General features: G+C 31.0%; 1 protein-coding gene across 2 annotated transcripts; it reads left to right on the top strand.

Annotated features, from left to right (window-relative positions):
• Positions 7,414 to 12,180, top strand: LOC105160944 (mannose-1-phosphate guanylyltransferase 1). 2 transcript variants are annotated; one of them, XM_011078485.2, is made up of 5 exons: positions 7,414 to 7,610; positions 10,159 to 10,276; positions 10,746 to 10,808; positions 10,897 to 11,136; positions 11,239 to 12,180. In XM_011078485.2, the coding sequence occupies exons 2-5, from the start codon at positions 10,166 to 10,168 to the stop codon at positions 11,908 to 11,910; spliced, it is 1,086 nt and encodes a 361-aa protein (XP_011076787.1). In that variant the 5' UTR covers positions 7,414 to 7,610; positions 10,159 to 10,165; the 3' UTR covers positions 11,911 to 12,180. The 2 variants fall into 2 exon arrangements, with proteins under 2 accessions (XP_011076787.1, XP_011076786.1); XM_011078484.2 differs by having other exon boundaries at positions 7,416 to 7,610; positions 10,127 to 10,276.

Here is a 13,996-nt window from a genome sequence, read left to right as displayed (position 1 = left end):
GTTTCGCCTGACAACACCTAACGAAAGATCACGACACGTGACTCAGGTAAGTGGACACTTTTTGACTCTATAAATACGCCATTTTATACTTCACTTAAAGTAAGACATTTATTCCCAAATTCACATTAAATACACTCAAATCACATTCTTCTATCTCTATCCCAAAGCTAACTTAAATATCACAAGGTATTAGTTGGGAATATCCCAACAGATCTAATGATTTCCTCTTTTTTCAAATCTCAAGTATTATTACAAATACGTTGGCGATGACCAGCGACCTCGAAGCGAATAAAAGCCAAATTGGCATCATGAATAGCTTTCTATTTTTTCCACGTGAATTAATTACAATAATTTCACTAAACCGTGGACAAGTTCAATCATTCAATAATGTTGAGTTTTCCATCAGATCGGATCAAATTAGATTATAATGTATGTATTCGATATAATAAAAAAATATTATTCTAAATGTTGAACTTTTTACATAAAAATTCTATGTCGGCTCTCTCGTATTGATGGGCTAATTATTTGGTAAAATCTTCATTAATAGTCACATTTGCAAAAACCACAATTAAAAAATATTGTATAACTGTGATAAATATGACTATTTATTTTTAATCATACTAGTTAACTATAATTAAATATTACAATTTTGCCAATGAGGTCTAACTCAGTTGGCGAAGTTGAGGCCCATGTGAATGATCAGAGTAGGCGTTGGTTGTATTTATGTGTGGGATGTTGTCTCTACTGAATAGTAGACGTTGGTTGTATTTATATTATTTAATATTATTGATCAGAGTATAATTATTGTAATATTCTTTGTCAATTAATAATAATTCATCGCTATTACTTTGCTAAACAGGGGTTTGGCCTACACACTGCTTCTCTTTGATCTTTGCTTTGTAAGTTAGACAAGAATTTGTTGGGAAATTGTGGAGAAGGAATGATGTCTTTGCTTCCTTTGGTCACCATATTATATATGATGATGCCCATGTGAATCACCAAACTGCTCATTTGAATTTGATGTCTCACCCAAACTGGTAGAATGCAACCCTTCATCTCAATCACTGAGCTTTGCTTTGCTACAAAGATTTCCTTTTTCACTAATTTTATTTTAAAATAAATTACAACGACGTCCCCAAAATTAGGTTTAATACATAAATACTTTTTGTAAAATTGTTAATGCGTTCTTACTTATCGGCAGAATTTGATAAATATACCTTTTGAGCTAATAACATTGACACCCGTTGAAGAGTATATTTATAATTTTATAAAATTAGAGGAGATTTGTGTAATTAAATATAATACGAGGGGTTGTCAACAGAAACTAATAAGGTTCAAGGAAATGGCTGGCATGCATGCAACCCCATGTGATTTTTTTCCTAGTTGAGTATTTTCTAATCAATTTATTTAATTTCCTATTCCACCAAAATTAGCAATTAATTACACAGGATTTTTTTTTTAATATTTGTAAATCATGTCCTTGTTGGTAAAAACTGTATGGTTAATTTTACAATTTTTAGATAATTATTTGGCACTAATTTCTCTAGTGTATACAGTTAGTCTTAATTAATTTAAACCGTCGATTATATATTATATTAAAATATTAATTTCTCTTAATTAATTTAATCATTCAATTATATATTATATTAAAATATTAATTTCTGATGCAATTAACAAATTAAATATGCAAATATTACATAAAAGTAAAAGGATAGAATTGTAAATATAGAAACCATTTGAATTTATTTTATGCATAATAGTGTAAAATTTTAAAATTATTTTCATTCTTGTTTTTGAGTTTCTAATGAAAAATATGTGTTTTTAATTTTTGGTAGTTTTCTGCAGAGATCAGAGTATGTCGAGATCAGTTGTATTTCATGTCATTATTTGTATCAAATCTAGATAATTATTTTCTTTGAATGAAATTGACAGTTATATTTATATTGATTTAAAATTATAAGTAATGTGATATCAATCCATTATTAAATATATATATATATATATATATATTATTAGCCTATTAATTTATTGATTGAAAAAATTATATGTGATACAGCTCAATCATTTTTCCTGAATCCCAAAACAAATGGAGTAGGCCCCCACTGATCAGTCCATTAGGCCTGACCTTGTTGGCCCATGAGCAAGATATCAATTTCATAATTTCTACATTTATATTAACTGACAAAGTCTAAAAATGAATCTAATACAGTAGGATGACTCAACAAACAATAGGAGTTTCACTTCACAAATATTCCTAAAATTTCGAGACAAGTCAGATCTCCAACAAATTAAACTCTCCCTAGATCTGCAACGACCACCTCTCAATAGCAGGTAAATAAACTCATCGGATTTTGGGTTGACTGGTTATGACTCATATGCACGACCATATCTCTATCCAGATAAGTCCGGATCCCAATCTATTTTTTTTGTTAGTTAGCTAAATTATGCAGTTTTGAGATGGTGTATCACTTGCAACAAATAACCTCCTGATTCTCCTCCCAATTGCCTATAAATGGAGGTCACAATGCAATCACAAGGGTAACTTCATTTATTCACGCTCACTTTTTACTCTCGGTCAACAACAAGGCTACTAACTCCTACTCATTTTTTGCACTCCACAAGCATACTTCATCTTATGTTTCAATATTTTATCGCTCCATTCTAATTATTATCCCAAATATTTCCTTTTTATATTTTTGATAAATCAATTTACTGATTTATGCATCAGAGTTTGGATCCCTATTTTGCAGGGTAGTCCTCTTCTAATCTTAAAATTTCTTTGATAATCTTTCGATCATTCTGGTGCTAATAAACTCCGATACGCATAAGTAATAATTAAGATGATAATGATAATAAAAATATTTTTTATAAAATACATATTAAAATAAATAGTTTATAAATGTTTTGAAAATTGAGAATGAAAACAAAACGAGAGAAAATAACATTATGAGAAATAGCATCAAACGTTTAAGCTAAAAACGAGGCAGCAGAATGCCCGTAACATTATTTAAGTTGTAGAGAAAATTGTAAGTTAAATAAATATTATTAGGACATCAAGATGCCCCTATGTTGAAGGTACTTATTAAATAAAGCTGGTGAATTTGACTTTTGACTTTTTTTCATAGAAACATTAACGGCGAAAAAGGTGGGTTTTTTTATTAATTAAATGAAATACATTGCCATAAAGTTAGGTACCTTTTTCTAAATCCACATGGTCAAACCTTATATATAATATATAAATTTAAATAAATAATAATAATTTGCATTAAAGTTGTAGTCCACACTACTTTGAGAAATCTTAGGTCTAAGGTACAAAAGCAATGGGCTGCTTGACAATCAAATGTTTGTTTGAGTAATATTCTGTGTGCGTGTATTTAGTTATTTTAATTATCAATCCACCAATTGTACAACTACAAAAGGACCCTTTTTTTAGGGACGGATTTTTGCAACATTTTTTTTGGAAATCTATCGCATTTGATTTATTGAAATGCCGATAACCTGTTACAAACTTTTTGGAATAGGAGAAAATTTTGCAACGGAACCAAAAACCGTTCACAAATTCCATTTTTCGAAAAGGGGGAATCGTTTTTGTGACGACTTTTTTGCTACGGACAACTTTAAATTAAACAAGAATCAATTTTGTGACAGATTTTGTGATGTATACAACCAGTTCACATCCGTTACAATTTTGCGACAATCAAAACTTTTGTCATAGATGTTGTGACAGATTTTTTGGAGTACTTTGTGATGATTATCTTGCGACAATCCAAATCCGTCTCAAGTTCATCACAAAAGTGTAACGGACTTGGAAAATTTTTACGAATGACTGTTTTGCCACAACCCGAACCTGTTGCATATTCTGACAAAAATTGCGACGGTTTTTGGGACGAATTGGCAACATGTTGTTTCTTCAATTACATAAATTATTAGTATTTTTTTAAAATGAGTTTATAAATCACAATAGATCAAAAGATTTAATACACAATTAAGCAAACCATAAAATTAATATTCAGAAAACAATTTAAACTAAAATTAATTAGTTTAGTCAATAATATTTTCATCAAACAATTTAAACTAAAATCAATTTAATTAACAATATATTCATCACAAAAAAAACAATGGGTATTTTTTTTTAAGACTTATACTATCACTTTTTTTCTTAATTTTAGACGAAAATAAATTTATATCTCGGAGGAGTTTCATATACATTCAATTTTATTTTTTCTTAATTTATTCTCTTTAATCAAACGTGACACTCTTTTTTATACGTACCTTTCACTTCCACCCAGACGTAACAAAAACTTACAAAATAAATTGAACACGACAGACTGCGACAGATTAACACAAAATAAATAAATCCATTTTAATTACGTAACCACCAATTCTAATTACATTGAACTATGAAGAATAGTAAAATGATTTTCTATCACACTTTGGTGTCCACCCGTCTTTATAGTATATGCGATCCTATTTATTTAACTTATTTAATTATATTTTTAACTTTTAAAAAATAATTATCAATCAATGCATTTAGTTGACACTAATATATAATACAAAATTATGATAGAAGATTCAGACCGTCAACATCTGGACGCGACAGATCGAAAACTATTTAGCACGAAATTCATAAACTTGAGGGAAAAAAAATTAAATAAATAAATAAAGTGGGTAAACGTACAACCAAAGATCTGTACTTCCTAATTAACCTTTAATCAGTCTTACTTAAATTCTGGTTTTTAATTAATATTTAATACAGGGTAGCCAGACTGTAATCTGCAGATTTCACTTGCACATCCACCTTTCTGTTCAGAAAGATTATATATTCAATAAAAAAGGAAAAAATGCAAACAACTCAAATGAGCAAATTATCCCTTTATAAAAAAATAAATAGCGATTTACCTCTTTGTGTTTTTCAAAATACAACAATTTATCTGCCTATGATTTTTAAAATGAAGCAATTTACCTCTCTATATAAGAAGGTAAATTGCTTCAATTGCTATATTTTTTTCATAAGGGGGTAATATGCTCATTTTCAATATCATATGGGGCAAATTGCTATTCACCCTAATAAAAAGAATTAAATTGCAAGGAATTAAATAGTTAATTTCTCTAGTGATGCCCACGTCAGCTTTTGTGTTCTCACGTTGATGACGAGATTAATCCTATTCGGATGAGCGAAAGAGTTAAATTCCTTTTAATCAGTGTGAAAATAATTATGTTTGGGACGGGAGCTAAAGAGTTAAAAATCCCACCCAACAAATGTGATTTTTTTTTTAACAGTCACGTACCCGACATATGCGCATATATTCGAGATTCGAGCACGAGACTTGTCACCCAAGAACCCAATAAGTGTCACTTGGAAATGAAATTAGTCATATTTGAAACATGAATGAAAAAAATTGAACTCTTCCAATAAGTGCGATTCTGAAATTTCGAACTCTATTTATTAATAAAATTTTACTTTAAAATTCAATACCAAATTATTAGTATGGGAACATCACTATGAATACTACATTCTAAAGTCATTTTCCAACGATGAGAACCATTAGTTGAAATTCTTCCACCCCCCCAATTTTCTTCACCCGAATTTAATGTATTTTGGTAGTGAAAGCCACTTGATTTGTTCAAGTGTGGTCCAAATAATTATTGTGATTGAAAAAAAGAATTAAATGCATTTTGCCCCTTAAATTATATTTTATGTCACATTCATATAAATTATATTTTTATTCCTGTAATTATAAGGTACGACACATTTAATTTTGTACTTTTAGTTATTCTAAATTTAGTCCTCTAATTTATATTAATTTTGATACATTTAGTCCTGAATTGACAAATTTAATCGAAATTACAGGATTAAAAATATAATCTTTTCATTTTTTGAACACAATCTACTTTTTTGTCATCTAAGTAATTCTCTTTTGAAATAAAAACAAATAACATCTCTACTTTTTAAGATTTAAGTACAAAATTTCGTCCAAATAATTAATTTAGAGGGTAAATATTTTTTTTATCACATTTTAAATTTTATACGATTGTATTTTATATTTTAATTTTTCAAACAACGAGGAGTTGTTCATAATTATACTAAACCCTCTTATTTTTGTTTAACTTTATAAAATTATTAATTTCCCAAAAAGAATATGTATTTGATACTTTGAAGATATATATACCAAAATGTATTAGTTAATTACTAATTTTTTTATCCTACTTTGTATTTTCATCGATCCACATAAATACCACAATATTAATTCATCGACAAAACAAGAAAAATACATATTATGATTAAACAAAAATTAAAACAATTAATTTTATTCACTTATAATAGTTTTTCAAATAATTATTTTAAATTAGTTAAATAAATTAGCTAATTTCCACTACTATATTAAAAATACTCAAAAAAGAGCTAATTATTAGCATCAAATATAAGTAGATTAAGGTAATGACAATTCTATTAATTGAAAATTATGTAAATTACATTAACATCCCTTAAAATTATGTCTAATTATATAAATGCGCCTACACTTTGCAGATTTGCAAATACACACGGTTCAAGGGCAAAATTTTATGAGTATACTCCTAAATAAATTACATTGACACCCCCTATTTTGATTTTGTAAAGGATAAAGAATATTTGTGTAATTAGATATAATTTTGGGAGATGTCGATGTAATTTACTCTAATTTTCTTTTCCAAATATTTATATATCAAGAAATTAGTGAATAATATTTTCAAAAAAAAAGAAAAATATAATTTAAAGAAATATATTTTAATGAGGTATTTCAATTAATTTGACTGTAATTTATATCTATACTGGGAAAACACCTCTTTGATGTCTCCCTTATTTTTTATCTGTTTTTTCTTTTATATTTTCCACCCACACACTAACTTACGCATTCCCCCTACTATCTATAAATGGTAAAAATTACTTTTAAAATAGTTAGTTATTTTTAATTAATATTTTTTCCTTTTTTTCCTACTCTAAATATTCCTTTTAAAAATTATTTATTTATTTTATCATAATTATTTTTATATTGTTATTTTTCCCATAATAATATTTTTATTAAATAATATTTAATTATTATAATTTTTTACGCACGTATTAAGGGAGAACACATTATCGATATCTCTTTTCTTTGTATGTTTTTTAATATTTAATTGATTATTTTTATTTATTCATTTAATTTTCTACTCCTTATTTTTTTAAAAAAACATTATGTATCTCTTTTTTACACTAATTTTTTTTATAAATCTAATATTAATTTACTATTTTATATATATTTTATTAAATACTAAATATATTATAAATATTTAATGTTAAATAGTATTGTAGAATTGTAGGTACACTCGGTTTCTTGAACCTGTAAAAGAGAAGTCGTGAAAAAGTCAGCTCTGTTAGTTATATATACATAGATCCATCTGTCCCTATATATCTATCCCTTCTCACTGTTCGAAGCTTCGTTGTTTCATTGACGCCACACGTACAACACGCACTCTCTCGTCCGCGGAGTAGGGACGCCTGGCGAGACTACCAATCGTCGGGGTTCGTCGCAAACTGAGGGATTTGAGAGAACTGCTCGTGGGCTCGGGGCAGATCCGTTAACGGAGAAGAGGTTCGATTCGATTTTCTTGTTTGTTTTGCATTGAATAATGACATGGGTTGTTTTGTTTATGCGAATTCATCTTCTGGGTTTCTGTTGGAATTTTCGTTGAATGTGATTTTGATTGGTTTTTTGTGTCCTTTTTCTTGGGGATTTGTTTGTTTTGTTTGTACAGTTGGGTAGCATTTGCAATGTGGATATCTGTTTGTGTCATTGATCGTGTGGTTTTGCCTTTTGTTGTTGGTTGTATTGATTAGCTTCTTCTTTTGTGGGGATTTTCTTGTTGACTTGTTGTACTTACGGAAGGGAAACAGTTTTGAGGTTCTTGATTAGTTGTAGAATGAAATGGTGTCAGCTGGATCAGATAATTTGCCTTACTTGGCCGTTGCTACGGTGGTCAATTCGCGATCCGGTCACATTGGAGCAGGAGCAGGAGGTGGTCTATTTGCCACACCATTATATCTTAATAATAGTTCCACATGACCTTGTAATTGTTAGCTTATCAGAACTGCTGGAGGACAGGCAGAAGGAAGCAGTTGTGGTAGAAACAAGAATGTGTTTTCTTCAGAGGGTAATTGAGATGTTGCGGTGACATGTTTTTAAGGTAGGAACTGGAAGATCGGAGATGAAGGACAAAATTATTTAACACAGAAAGCAAAGAAAAATTAGCGGTGAAGTTTTCTTGCCGAGTGGCTGTAATTGGAAATGAGGATATTGTCTATTACCCTTAAAATTGTTTGTTGTTTGCTGCTGCTCTTCTTCTACTTGGAATTCATTTTGCTCCAATAGGTTTAAATGATTGGGTTTGGGTTGCGGGCTTTACTCCAAACCAATGGACAGTGTAAAAGTATTTGGCTCTGAACATCTAAGAACCCATGGATGCTAGGTAGGTTTCAGCCCGAGCCCAGAAATTTTTTTTCCCTCATTTGACAAGTACCCAATTCAGCTTAAGTTATAAGTATTCGTGGACTTCTGGTTTTGCATTATTGGGATCATTACTAGTTAAATATATATATAGGATTGCTCTCCTTATAATTTATAGACTCTCTGAGGCATTCCTACTTTCCTAATGTTTCTCAATCTGTAATGCCATGGCTTCCTCACCTGCTCTGCGTGACTTATCATAAGTATGACAATTCAGTTGTGGTTACTGCTTATGTTGATCTGGTATCCACAGGACCTTTCATATTGTTTTGTAGATTCAGTTTCACAGGTTGTTAACTACTTGGTTATGATTTCTTTTTCTGCTTATGAAAGTTTACCTTTATATGATCAGTCATAACTTTGGACTGGAAACTTGTGATGAAGTAGGAGCACATCTTGAATGAGCTCCATTCGACATATTTTCGCTCTGAGATTCATCAAATTAAAGATGTTTCTACTTGCTTAATGGCTTTCTAGAGTTGGGTCTCACATCAGATAGAGTCACTTATTTTCCCCTTACTTTCATTTTTTCTTTCTATTTCTTCGAGTAATACTGTGGTCTTATTCCTGGTTGGGTTATTGTTTCTTGAGTTTGTAGGTCAGCGCTTTATCTATTACTATGATATATGAATTCTTCATTAAGATTTTTCAGTTACTAGCCAGGAGAATTTAACAATAAAGGAAGTTAAAAGAGTTTGATCCCTAAGCTATCAGTGGTCACTCTCTACTCCAAGTGTTGGTTTATCAGTTTTTTTAGATAGCCTAATAAAATCTGCTGTTTTCTTTGATCTGTTAAAAAAGCCTTTCTTTTATTTTTCCTTCAGTTAGTAATTATTGTATTAAATCATAATACATCTCAGTTGTAGGACTTTTTGTGCAAGATCTTTATTTTTTAGGCTTATTGTTGACTTGTCTTTATTTGTTTGAAGTCTCCTGCTCTATTTTGAACAACATGACAAAATCAGGATCTAGAGGTTAGATTTGGAAAATGTTTCCTTGAAATATTTTAATGGCTTGTTAAGGAATCTTGTCCCAATGGCCCAATTGCATGTCATCAGACATCCTTAAGTTTTTCTTGCACTACATGAAGAAAGAATTAATTGAGAGTTCCAATTTTTACTCCTTGCTGATTGAATTCTCCTGTATTAAAAACCATGGGATGGTACAGTACATATGTATATGAGGTGATCTGCCATAAAATCATTGGCTTTGTCACACTCATTTAAGGATCCAGCCTGTTTATAGCTGGAAATTTGTAGCGTTTCCAGCCTAACGTTTTGGACGGATTCTCCAGCCTAGCAAATTCATTTATCTTATGACGCGTGTACAAATTGGTTGTTTTGTCAACTACAGCTTTAAATTTCCGTGTTCTTTCTTTTTTCAACTCCATTTATGGATTTATATTTCGACTCCATGCGTATATTCTATTCGGTCCAATCTGTAAAATGGTTTTGGAGAACCGACAAGCTTGATGAGAGCTTGACACTTATCATTGTATGCCAGTACAGATGTCAATGTAGAGTTTCTTAGAGCTGCATGCTTCTTCCATTTTTCGTGCATAAATAAAGAGAGGAGCTGTACTCAGTTTATCATTATTAGTTCAGGTTGTCAAGTTGATCTAAGGAAGACATTTCAGGCTAAGGATGAAGGCGCTCATTCTTGTTGGAGGGTTCGGTACTAGATTGAGGCCATTGACTCTGAGTGTGCCCAAGCCACTGGTCGAATTTGCTAACAAGCCCATGATTTTGCATCAGGTATAATATTTCATATTCTTGTGCATCTCTTTATATTTTGAATTATGTCAGACTTCTCAGTAACTTACTCAATTCTGAACCTTTTTCTCCTCACTGACTGCTGATTGAGATCAGGTTCAGCATGGTGGGCAGTCTTGAGTCCTCTGCTTCTAATCTTTAGCTTCCAAATATTTAAAATCACATTTAAAATTGATGGTAGCAATTGTCCATTTTCAGTAATTCTTCAAATCTGGCACTCTTCTCACGTATAGACCCTTCTATTCAAAATTTCAAATTAAAGTAGACTTCTGAATTTGAAATTTTTTAAATGTTCCACGGGGAGATTGTACTGCTACATTATCTGTGTCGCATGCCCTATTGTCTTACATGTGTTTCATGTTAATTCCCTCCATCACCCCATCCCTGTATTAACTCTATGTACTTTTTTTCCAATCATGCATGTTAACAATTCTATTTGACATTGAATCAGATAGAAGCCCTCAAGGCTATTGGAGTGACTGAAGTAGTCCTGGCTATCAATTATCAGCCTGAGGTAAACTGCTGATGGGCTGCAATTATACTGATCAAAGATATTCATCTTTTATTGGATTATAACTAACAGCAGGCTGCCTTTTTTGCAGGTAATGCTTAACTTCTTGAAAGATTTTGAGGCAAAGCTTGAGATCAAGATTACATGTTCGCAAGAGACTGAGCCTCTTGGAACAGCAGGTCCCCTTGCTTTGGCTAGGGACAAGCTCATAGATGATTCTGGTGAGCCATTTTTTGTTCTTAATAGTGATGTGATCAGTGAATACCCTCTGAAAGAGATGATTGAATTCCATAAATCTCATGGAGGTGAAGCTTCTATAATGGTGACCAAGGTAGACATACTTGGATACTTCTCTTTAGATAATATTTCTATGTTGCAATAGAGATCAGAATTGAGCATAAATAGAACACGCCAATTTTGTTTGTTGATGTAGGTGGATGAGCCTTCAAAGTATGGTGTCGTCGTCATGGAAGAAACTACTGGACAGGTTGAGAGGTTTGTTGAGAAGCCAAAGTTATTTGTGGGTAACAAGATCAATGCTGGCATTTACCTTCTGAACCCTTCCGTGCTTGATCGTATCGAATTGCGCCCTACATCAATTGAGAAAGAGGTTTTCCCAAAAATTGCAGCAGAGAAAAAACTCTACGCAATGGTCCTGCCAGGCTTTTGGATGGACATTGGACAGCCAAGGGATTACATCACTGGCCTGAGACTCTACCTGGACTCCTTGAGGAAAAAATCTTCTTCTAAATTGGCCTTGGGAACTCATATAATCGGAAATGTCTTGGTTGATGAAAGTGCAAAAATAGGGGAGGGATGCTTGATTGGCCCTGATGTTGCAATTGGCCCCGGTTGTGTTGTTGAGTCAGGTGTGAGGCTGTCTCGCTGCACAGTTATGCGTGGAGTCCGCATTAAGAAACATGCCTGCATATCATCTAGTATCATTGGGTGGCACTCAACCGTTGGTCAGTGGGCTCGGGTAGAGAACATGACCATTCTTGGAGAAGACGTGCATGTTGGTGATGAAATTTACAGCAACGGAGGAGTTGTTTTGCCTCATAAGGAGATCAAGTCCAGCATCTTGAAGCCAGAGATAGTAATGTAAAGGGCGTGTTGTTGTTTGACTATAGTTTTTAGCGAGTTAAGTTATATAAATATGAATGTGTTTGTTCTTTGTCATCATCTTCTTCGTCGTCGTCAGTCAATGCTAAAGGACCACATCTGTTAAGCTTTAGATATGGCCTCTGTGTGTAATCTGTAACCTGTTGTCCATGTAAAAATAAATTATCTGTTTTCTCAAAGGCTCATTTTTGTAGATCCAAAGATAGCTGAATTCTTATTATTCTGAATATTGCCAGATTATTGATTTGTTGAAGCTCTAAGTACTTCATTCTGCTCGGACATATCATTGCCAGAAGGAAATTGCATTCTTTCTTCACTAGTTGCAACTTTGCAAGATAATCTGTTTCTGTCCCCTTTTTGCCATTTATAATGAATATGTAATTGTACTTAAAAGACCAAGATATGAACTTGTATCCTTATGTATCGCCACATGGGTTCTCAGACCGAGTGTTCATATTGTAATTTATACTATGAAGGTGTTATTCCTTTTCTCTCTACAGAAGAAAGGGTTCTGATTCTTTTATTGGAAGCCCTTTGTATTGACAGCTCAAATCTTCCAACCTAATTCTTTTTCTCATCTCTACTTTACTACTTTGACCAAATAGTTTAGCATCAAACATTGCGATGTGGGTTTGAATTCTTGCTTTGTGCTGATTCCCTGTGGTTAGGCTGTTGGCCAATTTTAGGACCCTCGCCTTCAAATAGACACGAATCCTTTTTTGTGACTCTGCAAATATGTGTTGATTTTCACGTGATTGAATCTTTATTTTTAACCATTATTGGCCTAACCGAGACAGATAGCAGCAATCCTCCCTTACAAATCTATGTGCTTTCCCATTTTTTGTTTAAAGAAAAACAATTAAAAGATTCTCTACTTGAAGGCCCACACCACGTTGATATCATTGCTACACTTTTGAAAGTGGAAAATCCAGCAAGAATACACCTTAGATGATGTTGGATTTCATTACTTTCACAGAGAAGATAAGTCTTTGTGCTGATTATTTCTTTTGTCTTTCACTCAACACCACCAAATAGTTTAATGTTGTGGGATCTGTGCTTCCCTCATTGCCTTTGTTGGCAATTGCATCACCGAATATCAAACATATATGTACTAAATAAAGTCTAATACACATAGTATATACTAGTGACTATTCATAATATGGCTAAAATACATAAAATTTCGGTGTGTTTTAAAAAATTTGTTAAAAATCTCTCTCTATTTTAAAAATAGACAAAAAAGAAAACTTCTTTCTTAAACGTATTTTAATCGCACCTCTCCGTTAAATCTAACTAACAGTGTAATTTTTTCACAAAATGAGCATTATACTCTTACTTAATTATTTTTTATTTTAATGATCGTTGATTTATATTAATTATATCACAGTTGTTAGATTTAATCAATTAATCTTAACCGTTGGATCTTAAAAGAATTAAGGATTCAGATTTTATTAATAAAAAATATATATTATAAAAAAATAAAAAAAAAAAAGCAAAACATTTTAATTATATTAATTATATATATATTTTTTAGTTAGTTAAAAATAATTTTAGATAATAATATTTATTATTATACTTAAATATATATTTTAATTAATTAAAAATAATTTTAGATTTAATAATTAAATTTTTTAAATTTTAATTTTCACAATTATAAAATTATTTGAATATAAATATAATTTAGTTTAATATTTTCTATTAATTAAATTAAATATTAAACTAAATTATTTTTTTAATATTTCAATTTAAATTATAAAAATTCAAAAAAAATTATATTAATTTTTATACATTTTTAAGTAAATATATTTAAAAAAAATATTTTATTTTTTAGATAGGTAAAAGTAAAAAAAAAAAAAAACACTCAAAATAAGTGGAAAATGTACATGTGAAATATATAAATACCATAAGGACATTTTAGTTAAAAAAAAGTCATTAGCAGTTAAAGAAAATATCCTCATACGTACAAAAAGGGCGTGTAATACACCTTCCATTAATTACTAACGAAAGGGGTAGTTTGTGCAGAGTTTTACAAAACACATGAGGACTTTTAGCTTATTCTGAAAACGCAGAGG

This window comes from Sesamum indicum, linkage group LG4 (genome assembly GCF_000512975.1).
Source record: "Sesamum indicum cultivar Zhongzhi No. 13 linkage group LG4, S_indicum_v1.0, whole genome shotgun sequence".
In the NCBI taxonomy this organism is placed as follows: domain Eukaryota; kingdom Viridiplantae; phylum Streptophyta; class Magnoliopsida; order Lamiales; family Pedaliaceae; genus Sesamum; species Sesamum indicum.
The sequence above is the reverse complement of the archived record's forward strand: the minus strand, read 5'-3'. Positions and strand labels throughout refer to the sequence as shown.